The sequence below is a fragment of the Drosophila subpulchrella genome, chromosome X (assembly GCF_014743375.2).
Source record: "Drosophila subpulchrella strain 33 F10 #4 breed RU33 chromosome X, RU_Dsub_v1.1 Primary Assembly, whole genome shotgun sequence".
NCBI lineage: Eukaryota > Metazoa > Arthropoda > Insecta > Diptera > Drosophilidae > Drosophila > Drosophila subpulchrella.
This window is the reverse complement of record NC_050613.1, coordinates 14,660,587-14,683,593: the sequence shown is the minus strand read 5'-3', so window position 1 is coordinate 14,683,593 and position 23,007 is coordinate 14,660,587. Positions and strand designations below refer to the sequence as shown.

General features: G+C 36.4%; 1 protein-coding gene and 1 non-coding gene across 2 annotated transcripts; both read left to right on the top strand.

The window, feature by feature from the left end:
- Positions 1 to 6,695: 6,695 nt before the first annotated feature.
- Positions 6,696 to 7,563, top strand: LOC119557565. The gene has a single exon (XM_037870349.1). It carries the CDS (start codon positions 6,818 to 6,820, stop codon positions 7,391 to 7,393), a length of 576 nt encoding a protein of 191 aa, XP_037726277.1. The 5' UTR covers positions 6,696 to 6,817; the 3' UTR covers positions 7,394 to 7,563.
- Positions 7,564 to 18,193: 10,630 nt separating this feature from the next.
- On the top strand, positions 18,194 to 18,265 carry Trnaq-uug. The gene has a single exon. It is a non-coding gene; the product is annotated as a tRNA-Gln (tRNA).
- Positions 18,266 to 23,007: the final 4,742 nt, after the last annotated feature.

Below are 23,007 nucleotides of genomic sequence, written 5' to 3'. Positions count from 1 at the left end.
CGAAAACCCGAACCGAAAACCGAGAACCCCGAACCCAAAACCACCCGGGGACCCACCATTAGTAAACGTTACACCAAATGCATTTTGTTTATTCTCTGATATTTCTGCAACCCCATCCGCACTATCATAAACCATACCATACACTATATAAATCTTACGAAAGTATTCTATTATAATATGTAATATAATGTCATGTTTTATGTATGGTACATGTTATATATATATTATCTTTCATGTCTGAAACCTCTAATAGGCTTCGTGAAAAGGTGCTAAATTTGCAACACATTTTTAAAGAAATATATGAATAACAAATTATTGGAAAATGAAGGGGAAAATATCAGAGTATCTGGGGCTTCGACCCACTTGGCTAGCCACTCGTTTATGTTTATTTTCCCCATTAAATGCAAAATGCGCGGAAAATGCGACGCCGGCTGCTGCTTAGTTTTTTTAGTTGCTGTGGGTTTTGTTTTTCCTTGTTGTAATGCGGTAGAGGTCTCGCACGTGTAACGCTTACATACACTCGAAGAAAAATCGCACACCCACCGGAATATATACATGCACACGATTGCGGAGGCAGTGAAACTATTTAAATACTTTGCCTTACAATGTTGCCGGTTGGAAACTGCGTAAAACATTTATAATCGCACATGCCAGTGGCTCGTGTTTGGCACTCGTGGGTGGTTGGGAGGTGGGCGGATGGCCGGATGGGTGGCGTGGGGAATGGATGGGTGGTGCGGGTGGTGCCATGTTTACATCACCCCGAAATTGACGCCATCGATGCGTGTGCAAATTTTTTTGTCGGCGCCTGATTCAAATTTATTGTTAATTATGTGCGGCGTGAAATCATTTTGAATTTTAATTATTTAAAATATTCACTTTAAGTTTTTTAAATAAATAAAAAAATTACACTGAAGCGATTAAATTATAAATATTGGGCTTTCGTAACATAAATGTTCTTGGGTTTAGATGTAAATCATTAAATTTTATTAATTTGGTAATTGTTTAGGAAATGTAATATACTGAAAAATTATTTTAAATATCTATAATTTAAACCAAAAATATTATTAAAGTCCTGAAACATTTTTCGATTTTTCTGGTTTAAGTATGCGGACTTGCTCTTGAAAATTTTATCATAATACTACAGATACATTTTCTTAATTAACTTTATTCATTTGGAAGTACACGAGGCCGAAATACTTTTTAAACACAATTATTTCATATTTGCCAAATCTTTAGGTCTTTTTTTTTTGTTGCCCATCAATGCCAACGACTTTTTGATTATGTTGAAAGTTTTGTTCGCTTATGTGGCCCACCACATAAATATATGTTCCCATGCAGCCAGACATCTCCATCCTCGGCATCATCATCATTTTTTATATTCCTGCCAACTGTCATTAGCTTCCTTCGGCCGTGTTATTTATCTGGCGGATGCATAATTGCGTATTATCAGCGTTTTACATTGACATTCTGTGCATTTTTAATGACTTCTTTTGGCCCGAAAATAAAGAAATCGACTGTCTTACTGTCTCACTGTCTGCTGCCTGCCGAGACTCCCAATGGAGGGCAGACTGTACAGACTGTACAGGGGATCCAGTCGCAGATAGCGAATGAAAGGCTTAAGTGAACATCATTGACATTTGACAGGCAGACAGACCATTTATTTATGTATATATCATATATATATATTTAAATATATATCGCCACCCCCACTGCCTTAATTTTATGCAGCGTCAAAAAGCAAATTTTCGGTGATTTCTTGTTTTTTTTTTTGGGCTGGCAAACCCAACTCAAATCGTTCATTTCGATGATGGAACTTTTTGTTCTTTGTGCCCTGCTCTTTTGACAGATACTCCTGTCAAATTAAGTGGGGGAAATAGTCGGGGAATCTGCGTCTGCGAAGAATTCAAATTAACGGACTTTGCAAGTGTCAAATTTTTGGCAGAAATTAAATTTCTCTTAATTGAATGCATAACAGAATAACTTCAACGTTTACATTTAAATGCATTCATGTTTAATCAATATATATAGAGAAATTGTTGGTATATTTTTAAAGAGACTTTTTTTAGAATTTCAAATTAATTCTTTGATCAAGTACTTGAAAAAAAGTTATTTTTTAAATTTTTAAAACTCTAAAGCGTGTACTTTCCCATTTCAGTAAAAAGGTTATGAGGCTTATCATTATATGATAAGGGTAATCAAATTAAATAATAAAAAAATATTTTAAAAAAAGATTCCCTTAGGATCTAGAATTAATGGAGTTCTTTAGAAGTAGTAGTAGAAATTCGAATCTGATTTTTCGCAGAATTCAACACTCTTAACTTCCGTTCCGAGCCAGCATAAGACTTCCTGGAAATGGATCTCCGGGGCACTTGAACTATAGTTTATGGTCGGCAGCCATGGGAATTTGAATGGGGATGTTTGGGGCTCGTAGAAGTGCCATAAATTATCAAAATAATAATCTGTCCGATCCTTGAGCAGCCGACAAAGCAAAATAAATCAAATCAAATGCGAAAATAATGCCCCCGAAAAAATGTTGGATTTCCAGAGTGCCATACACATCCGCATATTGTGCAATTAGGCTAGAGGCAAGTCCATTAAATTGAAACCCATCGCATTGTTCGGTTTATTTTGATCTTGGAACTGGCGCTATGTATCGAAAAATCAGGGAGATTCCCCAACAAATCTGGAGTGAGAAACTACCGGCCCATTATGAACTAGTTAAACTAAAGATGCTCGAGCAGTTGAATGATTAATTTGACCAGCGAAGATGTTATTTATAGGAATAGCTTAAATTATTCCTAACATCCTAATAATTAAAATGATATTTTAACCAGTTTGGTAAAAGCGATGTGTGTTCTATTTTATGGGATGATTGTGCCTCTACTTGACATTTAAATGATTAAGCCGTAGTGTAAGGTATACACTCTCAATAAAATCAATTAAATCACTCAAAACATCAAAGAACTCCGTGCTTAGCAGTGAAATAGATCTAGTCAGCTAGATCACAGATTAATGCATATTAAGAATAAAGAGTAGAACCATTATTACCTGTACATCATTAAGCTCACCTGTTTGTTGATCGCTTAATGTCAATATCATCATCCAAAATTTATCAACGGAATACCTATGAAAATTGATTTAGTCTGTGAATATTAATTTATAATTTCCTGTCATATTACTACACCCATCTGTTGACACCATCAGATCGCACGATCTTGAGCGATTTTGGACACACTTTTTTATGTGGCGAGGGCAAGTGTTTTATATGTTTTGTAAGTACTATATTTCCATCGGCAGAAAACCCATTCTCCCAGTAACCGAATGAGGCAATCTGTATGTTATATATGAATCACGGATCGCTTAGATCTGAAAACTTGTCCGGGGCATTTGCCATAAATCAGGCGGGGCGACAATCGTGTACAAAGCCATGTTGTACATGCCTCGACTTCGTTTTGCAGTTGTCAAAAATTCGCACATTTCTGCGTCGCTTCGGCTTGGATTTTTTCCTCTTTTTATTCTGCCTGGTTTTCTGATTTCGGATTGCCGACTCGATCGGCCTCCAAAAAGTGCGTGCGGTGGTGTGTTGTCATTGTCATGTAGCCGGCAATTAAAATTGGTCCCCTTCCGCTGGTCACCGCCCCCATGCCCCCCAGAAATCCCCTCGATAGCCACCCAAAAATTGGCCAGGGCAGCTGGTAAATAATTTATGAAGTGCGTAGGGTTTCTGGCGCGCATTTCAAGCAGCTCGAGAGCCCCAAACCCAACGCATTTCGTTTATTTCACTCCCAAAACTCCGGCCAAATATTTGCGCATCGCTCACGCACTTTTTTTTGGACTGCCCTGTTCAATTTGGTCGAGGCGTCTCCTCTTCAAATACTCTAGAAATAAGGGGTATCTCGAATTCGGCAATCAAATCAAAATTAAATAGCACGTATATGTATTCTTAAAGAGTCCTGATAGTAGTCCTAAAAAGAAAAGTCCTAAGCAGTGGTATATTAAAAATTATTTTCAAAAAAGTTGCAAAGTTTTATATTTTACATATATTATTCTTGAATAAAAAATGTATTTTTTAAATATACAACTTTTTATCAATATTTAATCAATTTTTTATTTAAAATTTTTTAAATGTTTTAGATAAATGCACCAAAAATTGTGTTTATAAATAGGTTATTTAATAAATATTTAATTCAACTCAATTGTTAAAATTATAAAACGATAAGGAGTGCTTTACTAATGCATTACCTTATATGTATTTTTATAAATAAATGAATTAATAATTATAAAATCAATTATTACAATTACAAGCAGATAAAGAGTACTTTACTGACCGACTCCTGTATTAATTTCCATTTGTCCAATTTTTTGTTTGACTCGTTTCGATTTGGTTTGGTTTTGTTAGCCGGAAAATATTTGGCCACGCAGGTTTTTTGTCTTCGGTGCGTTGCTCATTAAACATTTTGGCCAAAAACTTAGTTGCGATCTGCATGCAAATGCCGCTGATTAGCTGGGGCGCCGAGTTGGCCATAAATCAATGGGCCGTCTTTGCTGCCACACGAGCCACAAGTGGAAAATGGAAACTGGAAACTGCAGACTGGCCCTGAGCGGAACCCAAAATATTAAGCTCGAAGCCAGCTGCAGAGGGTCTTCATACGGGGTCTTCGAGATGGTCTGGTCTGCCGTATAGTAGGGTCTATTCCCCGCCAGGTTCGGATCACGAATGCTCGCTCAACCTTGGCGCACAGTCAGGAAAGTCCGTCGAGGGTTGAGGGTTGTCCCTGCACTGCCACAAAATAGGGGGTACAATGGGGTAATTGATTACCAATGGTATTTTTCAATAAGATAGTTTGAAGATACAATAAAATACAATTTTTGGATAAAACATATAGTCACCAACGTTTCGAAATCATTTTAAATGTGATTCTGGGTGTCTAAAAGTATGCAACAAAATATTTTTAAATCATAACTAAAATGAGTTTATTCAAAAAGACAAATATTCTTTCTCCACTGCATACTTTTGGACACCATAAATTACATTTAAAAGTATTTTCAAAAGTCTAGTGATTTGTGTGGCACAGCCGGTTATTATGGTATTCAATTTTATTAAAATACCCATTTTCGCTCAGTGTGTGCAGGGGAAGTGTTAAGCTTGCCACAGATAGTGGAAAGAAGAGCCTGATTAATTATGAATTGAGTGTCTGAGCCGAGTTGCCTGCACTTGCACTTCTAAGTTTTTTTATTTTCTTATTTCACTTCTTGCACTTGCGGCTTTTTTCATATTTTTACGCTTGCAGAGTTCGCCTGCAGACTTCATATTGTTTATACATATACGTATATATTGTCTGTGCGAGCAGGGGGCAGTTGCCCAAAAAGGGGCGGGGCCGGGGTCAGGGGCGGGCCTGCAAAGGGGGAGGCATTCGAGCAAAAACTTTTGTCACGCCACTCAGTCCGGTCGAAAAAAGGAGCGGTTCGGGCGTCTGGGATTATTTAAACTGATAAATTAAATGTAGTTTACAGGTTTAACTTATAATAAACATTAAAAAAAAAATTGTTTTTATATTTTTTAGGATCTTTAGTCTAATTTAAAATATAAAAAAAAATGTAATGGTAAATTTAATTCGGTAATTTTCTCTAAGAAATCTTTAAAATAACAAGGGGTTATATGATTCCTTAACTCTAACATAGTTTAAGATGTGACACTGCCCTGTACAAAATAAAAAGAATATTTTACATATTGGAATTTAACCCTTGATCCGCTCCTGTCCTCTTTCTGCACTTGCCACTTCACTTGCAACATGCACTAATGCTCAGCGGCACGTCCCAGTGTCTTTATCATATAAACGGTGCGATTTAAATTAATAATTAAAGCGGGCTTGTGGTTGTGCTCCCCGCTCCTTCGTCTTCCGTCTGGGGTCTTCAGTGCCTGGTCTTTGGACTTGGAACTTCGTACTTTGGGCCATCTGCCGCCGGCAGGTGGATGCGAGTGGATTAAGCTGCCCACCCTTGATGCCATAAATCAACGGGGACATTGGGCCCATGCTCAGTGCCCAGTGCTCAGCCAGATGAGAAGTTGTCCGGCGTGGTTCATCGCATCTAAGTGAATCCATTACAAGCACTGTCCAAAGTGCAGAACTAAAAGCTGGTCGTAGAATTTAACTAATCCGACACTTTAGGCGATCTTCTTTGGATGACCAATGAACGCTTATGGCTCAATTCTAAGATATTATGCATTTTTCCCTATTTGTAAGTTAGCATCTTACAGTTATTTGAACATAAAGTTCACTCACTTTGTACTTTTAACGCCCAAATACTTTGGCCATCCGAATCAATCTTATTTAAAAGTTTTTAATTTTTGTAAGCCCATTTGAACCATCTTTAAGTATCCAAAGGAGAAAAAGCTTAAATCTTGACCAATAAAACTCCAACTTTAAAATGGCAAACCATTAACAGTCTGCAGTTTATTTCATTGATCATTTTTAAGTATTTCGTGATTCCAAAAAAAAGAGACCCAAAAGTATACTTACTGAGTACAAAACTTGGCCAATATTGAACAGATAAAACAGTTTCTTAGCTTTAAAATTGCTGTATACTATTTTTTATTGGTAAATGGTATTAAACCTTAGGTTTCTGATGGTGTTAAAAAACGAAAGTCCCTCAGTTAGCCTCGCCCCTTCTGTCACAACTTCCATTGAAATGCTTCCAAAACGAGTTGATCAACACTAAATTAGCCGTTTTCGCAGTCGAACATCTAAAATCTGAGGAAAACTATGCCAGAGAGATAGTAATATCTGAAAAATCAGTGAAAATTGAAAAGATTGAAATGCTGCTGATGGACGCATTGTTCAACAGCCTGTTGGTGGTCAGTTCCGGCTATGCGATGTACACCCTCCAGCCCCTGGAAACGCCCTACGGTTATGCAACGGCGGCCTTGAGCCTGGTCCATGGCCTCTTGGGGGTGGTGCGGGCGGCGAGCAACGACGATGATGAGTGCAATCGGGTGCGATTGATAACGTCGGGGATCATGGAGATAGTACCGCTGCCGCTGACCAATATCGAGCTGTATCTGAAGTCGAGTAATCCCAGCTTGGCCCTGGCCCATGGCACTTTTGTGGTGCCACTGGTGTACGATTTGATGGCCAAGATGGGTGACAATGAGGACACGTCCACGGAGACCCTCAAGGAACTCACTCTGCTGGGCAACGTGGTATCCCTACTCTTTCTGGGCGTCAATCAGTCCAGCAATCTTTACGGCGGCATGGCGGCCATCGCCTTTGGAGCCCGCTACGGATCCGTAATCCTCGACTATTATTGGGAGGGTCTTGGGGTCGATTTCACCCTGCTGGCCCACTCCATGTTCGTCGTCCTGATGACCATGACCCTGTCGGCCAAATTATGAGGGATCGACGAGGATAACCCCAAGCCATCCAAAATCCAAGGCCAGCGGTTCGGTTCGTTGGCTCCCAGCTCAATAAACTTGCAATTAATGTTGGCAAATTAAAATGCAAAAATAAACATTAATTGTTTTGTCACACTCGCAGCACGACCAAAAAAAAAGAAGAGTTAAGTGTCTTCATCTCTTTTGTCTTCCCCTTTGCCTCGAATCCAAATCTTCATCATCCAGAGGTCCAGAGTTCCCGGGAGATCCAGCTGGGGATAACATTTTAGCTTCAATTTACAGCGTCAGCGGCGAGGAATTGTTGCCAAATGAGCTGGGTTCCAATAAAAATACATACAAATACTGGATAAAATGCTTGATTTAAGATAGTCAAAGTACCGAAAAATTCAATTAAACTCATAAATTCAAAAATATATGTTTGTTTTTTAAAGGACTTAATCTTTTAAGATATTGAAACATTTATAGATCAACTTCATTTTAAGAAAAGTATTTAAAGATATTTATTTTCTAAAAAAATAATTACATTTAGATTATGGAAAATCACTAAAAAATACTCAAAAATTGGTAAATTGGTTTAGGATAGTCAAGGTACCGAAATATTTAATCACAAAAAGATTTTAAAATGTTAAATGATTTTTAAAATTTGGCAAAATTCAGAGACCTTTTCAAAAATGATGGGAATGGGTACGAAAAATGTTGTAACCGGGAATGCTGTTCCTTTTAAAATAAAATAACTTTAAAAATTAGACATAAAGTGTCAAAAGCCCATTGTGACTAGAAAATCGCGATAAATTCTATGAATAAGTTCAGGAGCGGATCAAGGACAACGCGGGGAAAATGTGTCCCAATTTTGGGCGCCCGGGAGGCGTGAATCTCGGTGGCGGACTGCTAATGAAACGGCGCCATTAAAACGACCAGCAAATGTGCGGAAAAGAGCCGCGAACACGGCGGATGGGTAATAATTTATGCATTTTAATTAATTGCCAGTTGTGGGACCCCGTCGCCGGGTTTTTATGATGGTTTTGAGAGAGCGCAGATCGCAGATCGGAGATGGGATCGTAAAACCCCCTTTGAGGCGCCCCCCCTTGGGGCTAATCATGTCGTCATTTGCATTTCACGGGGATTAAGGGGATACCGGGGAAATCGGGGAACTATGCGGATGCTCGGCACAACAGTCAAATTCATTTGTGCAGTTAAAAGACGATCCATTTATTTTATGAATCAAAGCTGGGCGCATCGAAAAAGTGAAAGAGGAAATATCGCAGATAATGTCAAGGAAATACAGTATTGCCTTTAATTTGTTAGGTTTTCTATAAATATTAAACGAATTTATTAAAATATTACATTTAAAAAAATAAAATAATAATACAAATTATTTAATAGGAAAAGGACGGTTCTAAACGGTAAAATTAAATGTCTGAAAATATACCATGGGCCTACATTACGTATACTTATTTTATTTATATTTATACATATTTATTAATAATTCAACCAAAATTAACCAAATTATTTTTGTGCTGCATGTACAGTAACTAGACATTAAAAATTTTTCGTTTAAATTATAACAAATTTAAGCATTTTATTTAGGAAGGCATATTGAAAGTAGTATTATTATTATACTAGCTATAAATTATAAACTCCAGCTTGTTGCCCTAGAAATTCTTATAAATAAAATCAATTTTAATATAATTTGTACCGTTTCAACTGAGAGCAAAATAAATAAATGGTAGATCCTGATACATATGTAACATTTTTTAACTGACAAGAATGCGAAGCAGCACGGCGTAGATACATTTGTGTCTGCCTCAAGGGAATTCCACTCTATCGATTGAGCCCTGTATCTAGACGGTTGTAAACGTTAAAACATTTCAAAAATGTTAAAAAAAAAAATCAAACTAAAAATCAACAGCGAGAAGCAGCGAAACAAAACAGAAACCGCAAAAAGGAAGCGGCCTAAAAAACCAAATAAAAAAGCGCGCGCTGGAAATTGCACGCCGAATGCGCCTGCGCAGCGATTTTAGCAAGTTCAAAAACCTGCAGTGACTCAGTCGGCTAAAAAAGCCGGCCGGCATTGGCGCAGTCTCCGCTTTTTTTATTCCTCTTATTTTCTTATTTTATTTTTGCATTTTTTCCGCTGTTGCCGGCGCTGCCAGCTTTTGCTCTTTTTCTGTTGTCGTCTTGGCGAGTTTATTAAAAAAAAATAAAACCGATCGGCAGACAGCGGCGTCGTTAAGCAAAAAGAATAATACAAAATAAAATAAAGTAAAAAAAACGATGCATGCAAAATGAATGCGGACATTGGAGAGACGAAAAGAGTGCGAATACTGCTAATGAATGCGAAATGGAACACAGAGACCACAAATGCAAATTTTACAAAAGCCCAGCCACGCACTTTAGATGCTCTTTAAAAAATAGAAAAAATTAAAGTTTATTTCCATCCGGCCTTAATATAAATTAAATTTTTATGAGCCTAAAAAGAAAATGTAAAGAGTTTGTATCTATAAATACAATATAGATATACATACATTTTTAAATCGAATTTAGTTTTAAAAAAAATTTTGAAAATGTAAGACAAATACTTATGAAATTAAACATAATTAGGATAATAAAATGCCTTTTTTTTAAACGAAAATATAATCTATAATAATATAATAATAATATTATAATTGCTAAATTTTGTTTTAAAGGACACTTTATCAGATGAAAGTGAATGTGAACCTTCACCAACTGATCCGTATATTGGATAAACCCCAATTTTCCCTATCGTAGTCGCCATATCTTTAATGAGTGCCCGCCAATGTGTTCAAAAAGAAACGGTCAAAATTCGAGGCGACGCCAACGCAACCGGCATCTTTCGATATATGGTACATATAGCCATATAGTACATAAATCTATATATGCTCGATCGCATCTGTATTGCATGTTTGGCGACGGCGCGAAATTCAAAAAAGCTGCAAAGCTGACGCTGCTGCGCCTGCGCATTGTTGTTGGACGTGATTTGTTTACGAGTCTTAACAAACTGTGTACACAAAATGTTTTAAATTACCACGAAAGGCGTCGTCCGTTCAAATATTGTGCGCACACACAAAAACGCGGCTCAGAAATCACAGCTTGCCATCTATTTGCATTGGCAAAATCAATAATTGCGAAATGATCGAAGTTGCACTGAGCGAAAAAATTAAATAGTTATTACAACATTTCTAAGCATTGGGGATTCTAATATTTAAAAAATTGATACATTGAAAAATTTCATTTTTTTAAATCATGAAAATGTTAAAAATGAGAAAATGAGAAAGAATGATAACTAAAAAATTCTAAGCCTTATGGATTTTAACAATATAACATTGAACTCAAGAAAAAATTGCAATTTTCTTTTAAGCTTAAAAACGTTGACTACAAAACAAGAATGCATTTTAGCTAAAAATATATGATCTATGTTAGAATAAATCAGAAAGACTTCTAAATAGTATGGGATTTGTTATAAAATATTATTTTTTTATGTGAACCTTACTCACTTATATGAACCTTAAATTTTTTTTAATAAACACCTTTGAAAATTCCTTAATATGTACTTAAGAAACTTAAGTTCGTTTAATATTTTCTCGCAGTGTTTAAAACCCGTTACAGCCGCAGTGACTCAAACACACACACATTCAGATATTCCCGCCGGCGTGGGAGAGACCAAAAACTAGAGCTGCATTCGTATGAATGATGTGTACGATATAATACTATACAAGGGTGGTCAAAAGTATTTTCACAAAAAAAAAGTTAAATATATTCATAATTTGAACTTACATCTTGTTAACTTTGGCATCAATGGAAAGGTAATTTAAATGCCGTTTGAATGATACAATACATTTCTTAACACATTCAGTACTTATTGAAAAGGACGAATTTGTGTGAAAATGTCCTTTTTGAACTTTTTTCCTCGACTTGAAAACTTAAATTTTTTGATGCAAAAAGTTTCTTCAAACAAAAATAATAGTAACTGCAAAAAGAATTTTTCAAAAATCATTTTGCTTACATTTTTTATGATTTTTTGAAAATGCTTAGAAACATGCATTTTAGCCATATTTTTCTCTTTTTCATACAAATTTTTTCCGACAGTGTCACCTTTAAAAAAACATAAAAAATATAAGGAAAATGATTTTTGAAAAATTCTTTTTGCAGTTACTATTATTTTTGTTTTAAGAAACTTTTTGCATCAAAAAATTTAAGTTTTCAAGTCGAGGAAAAAAGTTCAAAAAGGACATTTTCACACAAATTCGTCCTTTTCAATAAGTACTGAATGTGTTAAGAAATGTATTGTATCATTCAAACGGCATTTAAATTACCTTTCCATTGATGCCAAAGTTAACAAGATGTAAGTTCAAATTATGAATATATTTAACTTTTTTTTTGTGAAAATACTTTTGACCACCCTTGTATGTATACAAGAATACGAGTGAATCACTCGATTCGCAGAACTACGAAATGCAGCTAAATTGATTGTCAGATCACGATGCCGGCAAACTGGCAATTGCAAGTGAATGGGCCACTATGTATCTATATAGTGCCGATATGGGGCTGTGTGCAACGGTTTTCGGGGGATTACTTTAGGTGATTGTGAATGGAATGGCAATGCGGTGAATGAGTCCAATTGTGGGTCAACTAGCTTGACCGATTCGATGCGGTATTTCTGGGCCGCGGATCGGTTGTATAGTCTCGATCTCGATAATGGCCATGAATCATTCACTAAACTGTGCTGTTCATTAATAAGCTACATCATAATTTTATTTGTGGCCATTTTAATGATCCTAACCCTTTTTTTCTCAAAAAAGATTTGCTGAAAGCTCACTCTAACGTAAGAATTGTGGACTAATTTCTAGTTCAGTGCCCCATAAAGCTTGTGGCTTAATTCTTAAATATTTTGCATTTAAGTTTATTTTTTTAATATTGGGTACAATTTTGTAAGTTTTATATGAATTCCCGAAAGGTGACCCAAAAACTGTCTTTCAAAGTCCATAACTCTATCCATTTTAGACTGATTTCAAAGTGCCATACCTCTAGAAAATTATAGTTTATATTTGAATTAATTTTCAATCAAATGTTTGCTCAACAAATTTGGGTTTGACCGTTACAATAATAATCTCCATGAAAACAAAAGATTAAGAATTCAGCTATTTACAAACAGGAAGAGGCTTGCTATTACATTATATGCTAATATTCAACGGCATAGAACTATGAATCAGAGAATTTTTCTAAAACGGATTCGCTCGAATTGTTGGCTGGGCTGAATAAACAACAACGCGAAATGGTTCTAAGAAATTCCAATCGGCTTGTTACACAGCGACGGTGAATCACATTTTTCTCGAGATCTCTGGATCTTTGGACCCCAGAAACCAGATACTCGATAGCTTTTTGGTCCTTGAAAACCGATGTCGATTCCCAAATCGAAAAAACAAAGGCGCTGAGCAAAATGCACTGCCAATTAGCAGATGAGTTAGGTCCGGGCAATAAGAACTTGTTAATTGCGATCTCTACTTTGACTCCGGTTGGCAAACATTTCCGTAGCTCATTATGAGGGGCCCGTTAACGAGGGAACACTGTGCCTGGCAAACTAGGAAGTTAAGCAAACTGACACCGAAAAACTTGTTGCTAATTTAGTGCAAATCATTTGCATTGATTAAACTTAATTCATATCTGAATGCCTATTTGAATCGGCCGCTCAAAAAAGTTTTCTCAAATGTCCACTTAAAAAGACTGGATCTCTAAACTGGGTAAACATAGAGAAAATCTGTTATTTTCAAGATTTGGTTTTAAAATTTTTTCGTTTTAAATATAAAAACATTTTTGATTAATCAAAACATTATAACCGATAAAAAATTATATATACAATTTTTATGAATAATAATAATAACATCTATTTACTCCCAAAAAGTTTAAAATCATGCAACTTTATTCATTCATTATCATTTATAATTGTCTTGCTAGATAAAAAATATTTTTACATCTTAATCGAAATAGATTCTAAGCCAAATCTTAGTCATTTAAAAAGATGTCTAAAATTCTGGTATATCAATAATAATTATATACTAGATATATACCACATTATAATTAAACTATATATAATAGATTTTATGTTTTTTTGAATATTAATAAATGTATATGATTCTAAATGCATTTAAACATTGCCTTTAAACTAAATATGAAATACAAGAACTTTAAAAATAATTTTAAAGCATTTTTTAACAGAGGATATACTACATGGTTTAATTCCCATAAAGTCTGCAGTATTTCTCTGGGTGTACGTATTTCTTTTTTGACAATCGGCGATGGGCATGACGTCATGATTATAGGGGATTTGGGATGGGCCCTGCACCTGTCGCCAAGTTGGCTTAAACTTGAAAGTCGGTTCGTCATTAGTTGGCCACAGATAGCAAACGAGTTTTATGGTTTTATAGTTTTATGAGATATATCCAGTTTTGTTTAGTCTCTTTTTTTTTGGTCACATCTTCTTGCTTGCATATTCATCGGCGGCTGTGTGTGTATATAATTATAATAATAATCGTTATGGTTATGCATTAATTAAATTAGTTATCTCGCCACGATTGTCACATTAAGAATGCTGACCCGACTTTGGTTGGATCTGCTGGGATTAGGTTTAGGTTTCTCTTCGACAGACGAGCCTCTCAAACGTTTTTATTAGCATATGTGCTGCATTTATGTATTTAAATTTGTTGGATGGACATTTGCTTATTTACAGATAAAATCTTAATTTTTGGCTGTCATCTAGAGGAGCCATAAAATATGCTAGGCCATAAAATGTCCATACTTCTTAGATTTGTGTATTTTTTTAAAATTATTTCAAGAACTATGTATATCTTATTATATCTTGCTATAATATTGACAAATTCCAAAATGAAGACCTAAAAAGGCCTCTCATTTATTTACAGATGTCTTAAATAGTATCAGATTTTAAGTATCCCAAATCTACCCGAAAATTCTCCTATATTTCGCCGAGTATTTCGCAATATTTTTTTTTTTAGCTCTGGACGGCACTATATATGGCAAGTGACGATGCTTTCGAGCGATTTTCTGTCGCTAGGCATTACACAAATGTCGTCTGACACATTTTCCACTCGCCGGCACTTAGAGAGAAACGAACGTGAAAAGCGGAAAAGCGCGCCAGGGAAAAAGGGAGGGGGAAAACATTTGAAAAGCATTTACAGTTGTCAGTTTTGTGGGTCGCGGGTATAGTATAGAGTAATACAGAATATGCGAAATAATATAGAATAATATGCGTCTCAATGCCGGGCCTGTGAACCACTCTTTTCGGCGATCCCAATCAAAGTTCGTGGCTGAAATTCAAAACCCAAAGAACCGAAATCATCCTAAAAAAGCCAAGACAAAGGATGGCTTTTTACCTGTAGAGCCCAGTAGTTGAAGTGCTACTCAAAAGGACAAACTTTCATACAGGAGGCAAACAATAATCAAAGCATAATGAATGGCCCGGGAAACAAAAAGATTCAGATTCGGCGAAAAAGGTGGTTGAACCCCCTTTTCTTTTCATCCTTCTTACAGGAGAAGCTTGTCCTTGTAGCATCGAGTAGGTAACCGAAATTTGGAAGCCCCGAAGTAAGTTATATCAAAAAGTACAGTCCCACCAAAGGCTTTGAGATCGGATACCACTTGACGAAGTGACGCGGCAAATATATTCCCCGGTAGCCATTAATTTGTCTTTGGCTGGAAGTTTATAAACTTATATTTCTAAATTAAGTCTATCAGGAGATTAGTCGAGTGTCGAGTGCCTATCACATTCCAAGAATGAGAAGCGTTTCTTGTAGTTTTCACGTTTATCACACAGTATTTGATTGATAGAGTGAGGGTTCCCTAAGTCGAATTTTAAAATCATGTTAAGCAATTTTATAAAATTACTTACATTTTCCATTTAGTTTAGTTCATAATATCATCTTAATAGAGAATAATTAAATATAGAGAAAAAAAGTGGAATAGTTCTAAAGAATTTAACAATGTTGCATACATTTTGAATTTAAATATATAATATATTTCAATATTAGTTCAGTTGACAATTTCGACTGAATAAAAAAAAAATTCGGTATATATTGGTGTACAAATACTAGATAAGATTAAGTGCTACCTTATTGAATGCCCACTGTAGTTGCAATACAAACCTCAACTGACCACTTATTTTCGAGGGGCCGGAGAAGGACTTATCGCTCCCGTCGATCAGAAGTGTAAATATTACCCAGACAAACTCGGAGGGTGGCAGCCAATACTTATGGTAATGGTCATAAAATATATATATGAAATTAAATTTTTAATAGTTGACGTCGTTTATCAGTGAGTTGCCCCGAAAATGAAATACAAATATTTTCTTATTTACAGCCCGAATCGTTGAATGAAATCGGGGAAGATAGCACCGGTATTTTTCGTTGCATTTTGGTGATACAACACTTTGTTTGTCTAGCTAGGTAATCATTAAGTAGACCTATGACCAAATATGAGTATATCTAGATTAAGTAACCAATTGCGATTTTGTAAGTTTAATAACAAATAGTCGTAAAATCGTATTCATATATTAAGTAAGGCTATATCGGTATTTCTGATTGGTAGACATCTGATATTTTTCCCCTGTTAAACATAAAAACACACCCATACATTTTCCATTGCATTAAATGACGCAATCCCACTCCAAATGCTAATGACCGTCTTTAGTATGGGTCGCGGAATCGAAGAGAATTTTTATTACCCTAGATGGTTGGAAAAGAACGTGCTGAATCAGGAATTCAATGGGTGACCGTGGGGCCCAAGAAGTGATCGCAAAACCCATTAAGCGTCGAAAAAAGGGGGCTATGATCAGGTGTAAATATGTTGAGGTGCGTGCGGACAACTCGTTTTCGATTTGTCAATTTTTATGTTTCACAGTTACGTGTCTGAGTTTCGTGAGCAGAAACCCTTCGGTTTTTTTTAGTTTTATTTTTTTGTAAAACCAGATCGTCGGCGGCCCTAGAATCTCGACCTTTTGATAATTCAACGCCCTGATTTTCGGCGGGTTGACTATAATAATGTGTAGACAACGAAAAACGCGTCTTATTGCGACGCCATAAATGTAATTGTAATTGTTTGTACTTTTAGAGGTTGTTCCTTTCGGCAACAAAAGTTTTTAACCCTCCCCACATTTGATTACCACTTTTATTTGGGTTACAACGCAAATGCAGGAGCCAGACATAATTGTTAATTTCAGTTTGAATACAGTTTAATTGATGCGCATAATTGACCCTTGTCAGGGGGCAGACATGTCGCAGCCTGTTGCTGGTCCTTAAGAACCCTCTCTTTAAGAAGGGTGCCACGAACCACCCCTAGTTGAACACACATCTGCGATGAAAATTATAGAGGCAGAGTAATGTATTGAAAAGCGAAAATAAATATTTTCAAAGCTATTTCAAACAGCTTATGTAAAATTGTTAAAACTCTCTTTTAAAAGTCATTTAAAAAATATTTTAAAAAACCTGTGCTTTATATTTCAAAAAGGAAATGTTGTTGATGTCATTTATTATTGATATATATTTATTTGTGTTTTCTTTTTATTACCTTTTTATATGCCTGATTACTGCTATTAATTTGGACACCATAGTATGCAAGTATTTATCCTAGGGGTTTTCCGTTCGCGTGATGTTCGCAAATATCCTGGTTCCGAGGACCTCCCCTAAGTGGCATCTTGAGTTTATTGTACTTTTTGGTCCTGCAGATTCTCACTCAAGTTGAAAAACCACGGTTATCTCGACATTTCGATCACTAAGACCCATATCCAGTCAAGAGCCAGAGAATGAAGCATGTAAATATTTGAAGAAGGAAAATGCAAATAAATAAATAGTACAAAAAATGAGCAAAGTATTTTTTATTCTTGAATTCTGTGATGGCTAGTTATGGCTTAATATTTATTTTTGTATTCTTGTGGGAAGAGCTCTTTGAATGTACGTTCTCATTAGATATGCAATTTTGTAAACTCCCACTTAATCTAATTAAAACCAGCTTACATTTCAATGAAAGTATCTTTCTAATAGAACTAAGCCGCTTATCTTGCAATTATCATGACAAAATGAGTGACTTACTTTACGGATTTTCAATGGCGAAATGCACCCACACAGCACGACATTCATATCCATAAGCACCCACACATTTGCCCACTTGGGACCTTGGACACCCACTGGGATGACGTCCTTGGCTCCTGCATGCGTTCCTCTCTTACTCTCTCCGATGCTCTCTCTTTTTCTACACTTAAAACAATTGCTTGCTTTTTATTTTTTTTTTAAGTATTTAAAGCATTGGTTTCACATTTATAAATAAATATTCTCCATATTTAAGCTGCAAAATATTTTGTATCTTAAAATAAACCCGTCATTTGTTAGATACCAATCTTATCTATCTATCTTCATTTTAATTATTTAATTTATTCATATAATGCTTATAAGTGTTTTAGCTAATAATACATTAAAATTTGTTTAACTAAGTTGGTATAAATGCGCTAATGTATTTATTTTTATTAAAAATCTTTTCAAAAGAGTTCAAACTTGTATTTTGTATTGGCTTTCTGGCTTCGAAATTTTTGCATATTCTCATAACGTTGACCCCGTTTTTTCGCTCCGTGCATTAACCCCCATCGAAGGCCTAATGCGAGAGAGCGAGACGGGGCGGGCTATTTATAGAACCGCAGGCCTGAGCTGCGCTCCATCTCTCTCCCTCTCCCAGATGCGCCGATTTTCGGTTGCCTGGGAATTTGCAGCACTGCATATATCTGGTTCTATGGTGTAATGGTTAGCACTCTGGACTTTGAATCCAGCGATCCGAGTTCAAATCTCGGTAGAACCTGCGCCGATTAATATATTTTTTTACGCCTGGGATTTCATTTTTTTTTTTCCTATTTCCATTTAACTGAGGGTCGCTTATCGGATGGCAAATGATTGACAGCGGTTTGGTCTCTCGGCTCACAAACGGTGATGATATTTGACTATATAGCTGTGGAATCCCAAAAAGGGGGGAGTAGATTGGTCAATAGTCGGCACTTCATTGGTCATTATCTCGTTAATCAAGTCGACAAACTTGTCCGTCTATTTGCACAATTGCCATAGGCCAACCCCGGAACCATCTCATCTCCCTTTCCCCGAGCGATAGAAAACCCATTGAAATAATTCCAGCTCGACGTTTTTATTTTTTTTTTTTTTTGTGACTGCGGTGTGAATTTGATTTGTGTCACGTGATATGACAGGGGGCGAGATATGACATCTTTGTGAATGGTCATCGTGAGAGACTGGGAATCAAACGAAGTACGGAGTGTGTCGTCTATGCAGGGCATTAACCCAGCGGGAGACGATACTGGGTGGGGAGAGGTGAAAAAAGTATCATAGAATTATGGAAAAACCACTTAGGAATAATTAAATTTATATCTAACTCTATTGTAGAAATACAAAACTTTTTTGAATTGATTATATATGATATGATATAGTATTGCACCGGGAAATTAAATACATTTGTTTTTACATATTATATAAACAAGAAATCCCATAAATGAAAAAACTAATAAACCTTAAATTTGGAAATATTTTATAATAAGAAAAACATTTCTCTTTCAAAAATGTTTAAATACATAACAATTGTAATAAGTTTTTATCTTTAACACCTCATATGCATAGTTCAATTCTGAAATATCACTTTTTTATCTGAAGATGACCAATCTATTTTGTCTGAGAGCATCTAATCTTCGATATAGTTCGATTCAAGCTTCCTTTCGTGTTTGCTTGTCAAACAATAACTTTTTCCGTTCATTTTTTTCCTTTTGGTTTTGGCTCCATTTGGAAATCTGCGGTTCCGTAATAAATTTTGTTTCTGTGTTTCTTTTTTTTTTTTTGACCACACGCGCAAATGTTTGGGGCCTAAACTGTGCCGGCCTTCACTTGGGCTTTTTCTATTAATTTTTTTTTGTTGGTTTGCTGGCTAAGCGGCCCTTTAATGGTGGCTAACTCGACGCGCTTGGCAACAGAGGCCCATGAAGGGTTTTGCCAAAAAATAAAACGCAGTCTTAGAAATTAAACTGTAGAAACATAAAGAAATACGCAAAACCAAAACTGAAAAGTAAAAGTTGTCCGATTCTACAGATGGCCAAAAGCTAACACTCGGGCCGGAAATGTTAACACAAATTTTCACAAGCAATGGATGGATGGATGGATGTACGGCCAGATGGACGTGGGGCTTAGTTAAAAATATATATATATTTTATATTTACGGGGACTTGTCGCGGCTCAATTAGCGAAATGCCTACGAGCTGCTTTTGGCAGTCGGTTTTGGCCCACTGGACATGGACATGGATGGTGGTCGTTATGGATGTGCCACTTACTAAAAGTCAGCACACGTCCATTATCGAAGGAATATGATCAACTATGGCAATACCTTGTAGGCCCAGGCCCTGGAAATCCTGACCAAGTGATAATAATATAATCAAAATATTTAAGTGTACATGTTTTGACCATCCTTATGGATGGTTATTATTATTAATTCAATATATTTTATTTTATATTTGAAATTAATTTTCCAGAATTGTAGATAGCCCCAAATATCATTGCGAAGACACTTTTCTAATAACATAACCCACTGAATGGAGCCCACTACAGAATTACCTCGTGACTTAATATAATGCTACAGCTAGGCATACCCTTAACTGGTATCCCTCGACTGGATATCGGCCAGAAAAACTGGAACTGGAAAACTAACAAATGGACAGCAGAAGCCGGGGGCAGCATCCCCATTCCACATCCCAGACACTTGTTGGCCAGGCTTTTTTTGGGGTTTGTCTTGGCCTTCTTAAGAGACAATTGTTGCGCGTGTTTCCCCCCTTTGTCCATTTTGGCCCCCCTTCCCTTTCGGTGGCCAGTGGCGTCTGCCCGTTACAATGTCCATTCATTTATAACGAATTTCAACATTGAAATGTTTAAATTTGTTTTACCAGCCAGGAGGAACAGGCAGCCGGGCCTAAAACAAATCGTTCGTACATACATATGTCTCTTGCCTCATCTCCACTCATTCACACCAACTTAAATGGAAACAGCAGTGGAAAAAATAATAGTAGTAGCCAAATAAAGTTAAAAAATAAAAAATTAAAAGTTACAAAAAAATTGTATATAATAGTTTTTATAAATATATAAAAACAAAAACTAAAACAAGCCCTGCTTTTTACATCCTGTAAATATTTAAAACAAATGGCTTTAATATCTACCTTATTCTTAGCTTTAGCACTTTAGAAATATATTTTAAATGGGCTTAAAATTTAAGGTAAAATTCCTCTAGCAAACAACTGCTGCTTCCTTGACCTCTGCTGTACATATACTATATGAACTTATAGTCTTGTCGTCTGGCTGTCTGTCAGGGACGGGTATACTGATGTCCAAAAAACATTAGTTCGTAACTTAATTAATGTTTTTGTGTTAATTGCCGGCAGCAACAAAATTTTAGAAAAACTCGAAAATGTTCGACAAGACGAAAAAAAGTGGAAACAAAAAAAATTAAAACAAAATTTAAATGGAAACTAAACAGTAAACGGGGAGGGGAACTCTAGTGCGGACATGAATGAAGGCATCGGGAATTAAATTGTCAGCCCATCGAGGAACAAAACCATCCAACAACTGCCCAAACAAAGATAGAGATATCGATCGCAACACGACAAGAGATATTCCCAGAAAGGCCTACATGGCCCACTAAGTGACCCAAAATGACAAAGATGATCCAAACACGAAGATGGACTGCCCAGATAGGTATTTATGGGTGTTGTAGCTGGGGACGAGTTGGCAAAATTGATTCCTAAATAGATATTGTTAGGCGCTTTGATTTAAGACCCCACTTCCTGTGAAGAATATGGGGCCTAAGTTTTGGGGAGATTTCTTTTCTGTCACATTGATTAAATACTCCTCTTAAACACTTACCAGATTCGATAATTTTGTACTAATAAATCCCAAGTCATTAGCCATTTTATCTAGGGCACAGTAATTTACATAAAACTTTATTCGCAACTAATGATTTATACTCAGTTATAAAAAAAAGCATATTTATTAAAGACCAAACATAACTTTTTATGGTTAAATCAAAAAATATACTTAAAAATCTATTTTAAGCCTAATAAATATTCTGTAAAGCATTAACTTTTAAAATCAGCTTTATGCCAAATAAAAAAAACTACATCGGCCTTGAAAACGCCACGAATCAGAGTTTTTTGGTTTTGGGGCTACCGCAGGCACTTTGACACTTCTTCGGCGGACGTTTCAATTATATGGCCAAAAGCGCCAGACAAATTAACAGATGCATAATTCATAATGTGGCTGCTGCGTTAATTTCCAAAAAAGCGACTGGCGAATGGCACTACTCATGGATAATTTCGGAATTTCTGAATTTCGGTGGCTGACCGCAGTGGCGACGGCGCCAATTGTCCGCCCGATGGTCTCGCTTTTGGACATTGGTGTCATAATATTCGCAATGTACCAGATTTAATTTTTTTAGCTTTTTGGGCTTTTTCGTGGTCTAAAAACAGATATAGTGAGCGGGAGAGCGTTGATTAGAAGCGGCCAATTAGTAGATATATACAATATATATATACATGTACAAGTTGCTTTGGCGATGACTTTGCAATTCGGTTGAACTGCAGGCTGCCCACACAGTTGGTGAACTCGCAGAGAGTCATTGAACAACATGTAATAACATGGGATCGATGGGGTGATACCCAGTAATTTGTTTAAGACGGTAAAATTACTCGAGGAGCAAAATAGCAGCAGTCCATAGGGGTATACAATTTAAATCCAATTGGAAGTTTTAAAAATACTCATAAAGGTGTCTAAAAGTATGCAATAAAATATTATAAGTCGGAAAGTTTTAAGGATTCTTTCTCAAAAGACATAGATATTGTTATTGCATACTTTTAGACGCCATTAAAAACGATTTCAAAGCTCTGATGACTTCTGTGGTTTATGATATCTATATTTATTCAAAAATTGAAAGCAGTTATTACGAAATCCTCGGGGAAATCATACCATTTAAGTCACTTTAAAGCAAATTAAGCCCCAGGAGATACCAGGAGATACCTCTGATACCATCGCTTTGTTTTTTGGTATGACCCTAAATACCGATCTACCCATCGGAACGCGGGAAAGTACCCTATGCGAATATCGATTCAATGTCCAAAGTCTGACTAAGCCGGCCGGTGGCGTTGACGCTAACGATGACGCCATCTGGTGGGCAACTACGCTGTCACTGATTTTTCCTTGGCCCCCGTAACGCCCCCTTCTCAAGACCGCCCCTCCCGATACCATCCCCTCCCAAGACACTAAAAAGCTGCTTAAAGACATCGTTGTCGACGCATTTGGCCAACATCGTCTGCGTTTTTGGCCTCGGCCCGGTGTGCAGGTTTTTCCTTTTGGCCAGCCTCGTGAAAATGCATTAGCCGCAGCGTATGATTCATGCCCTGGCAGTCGCAGAAAAAAAAAAACAGCAAAAGAAAAATATAGGAAAAAAAAGACCAAGAAAATGCCAAGTGGAAGAGCCCCCGGCATATGGATTTTCCCATTGCCAGTGCA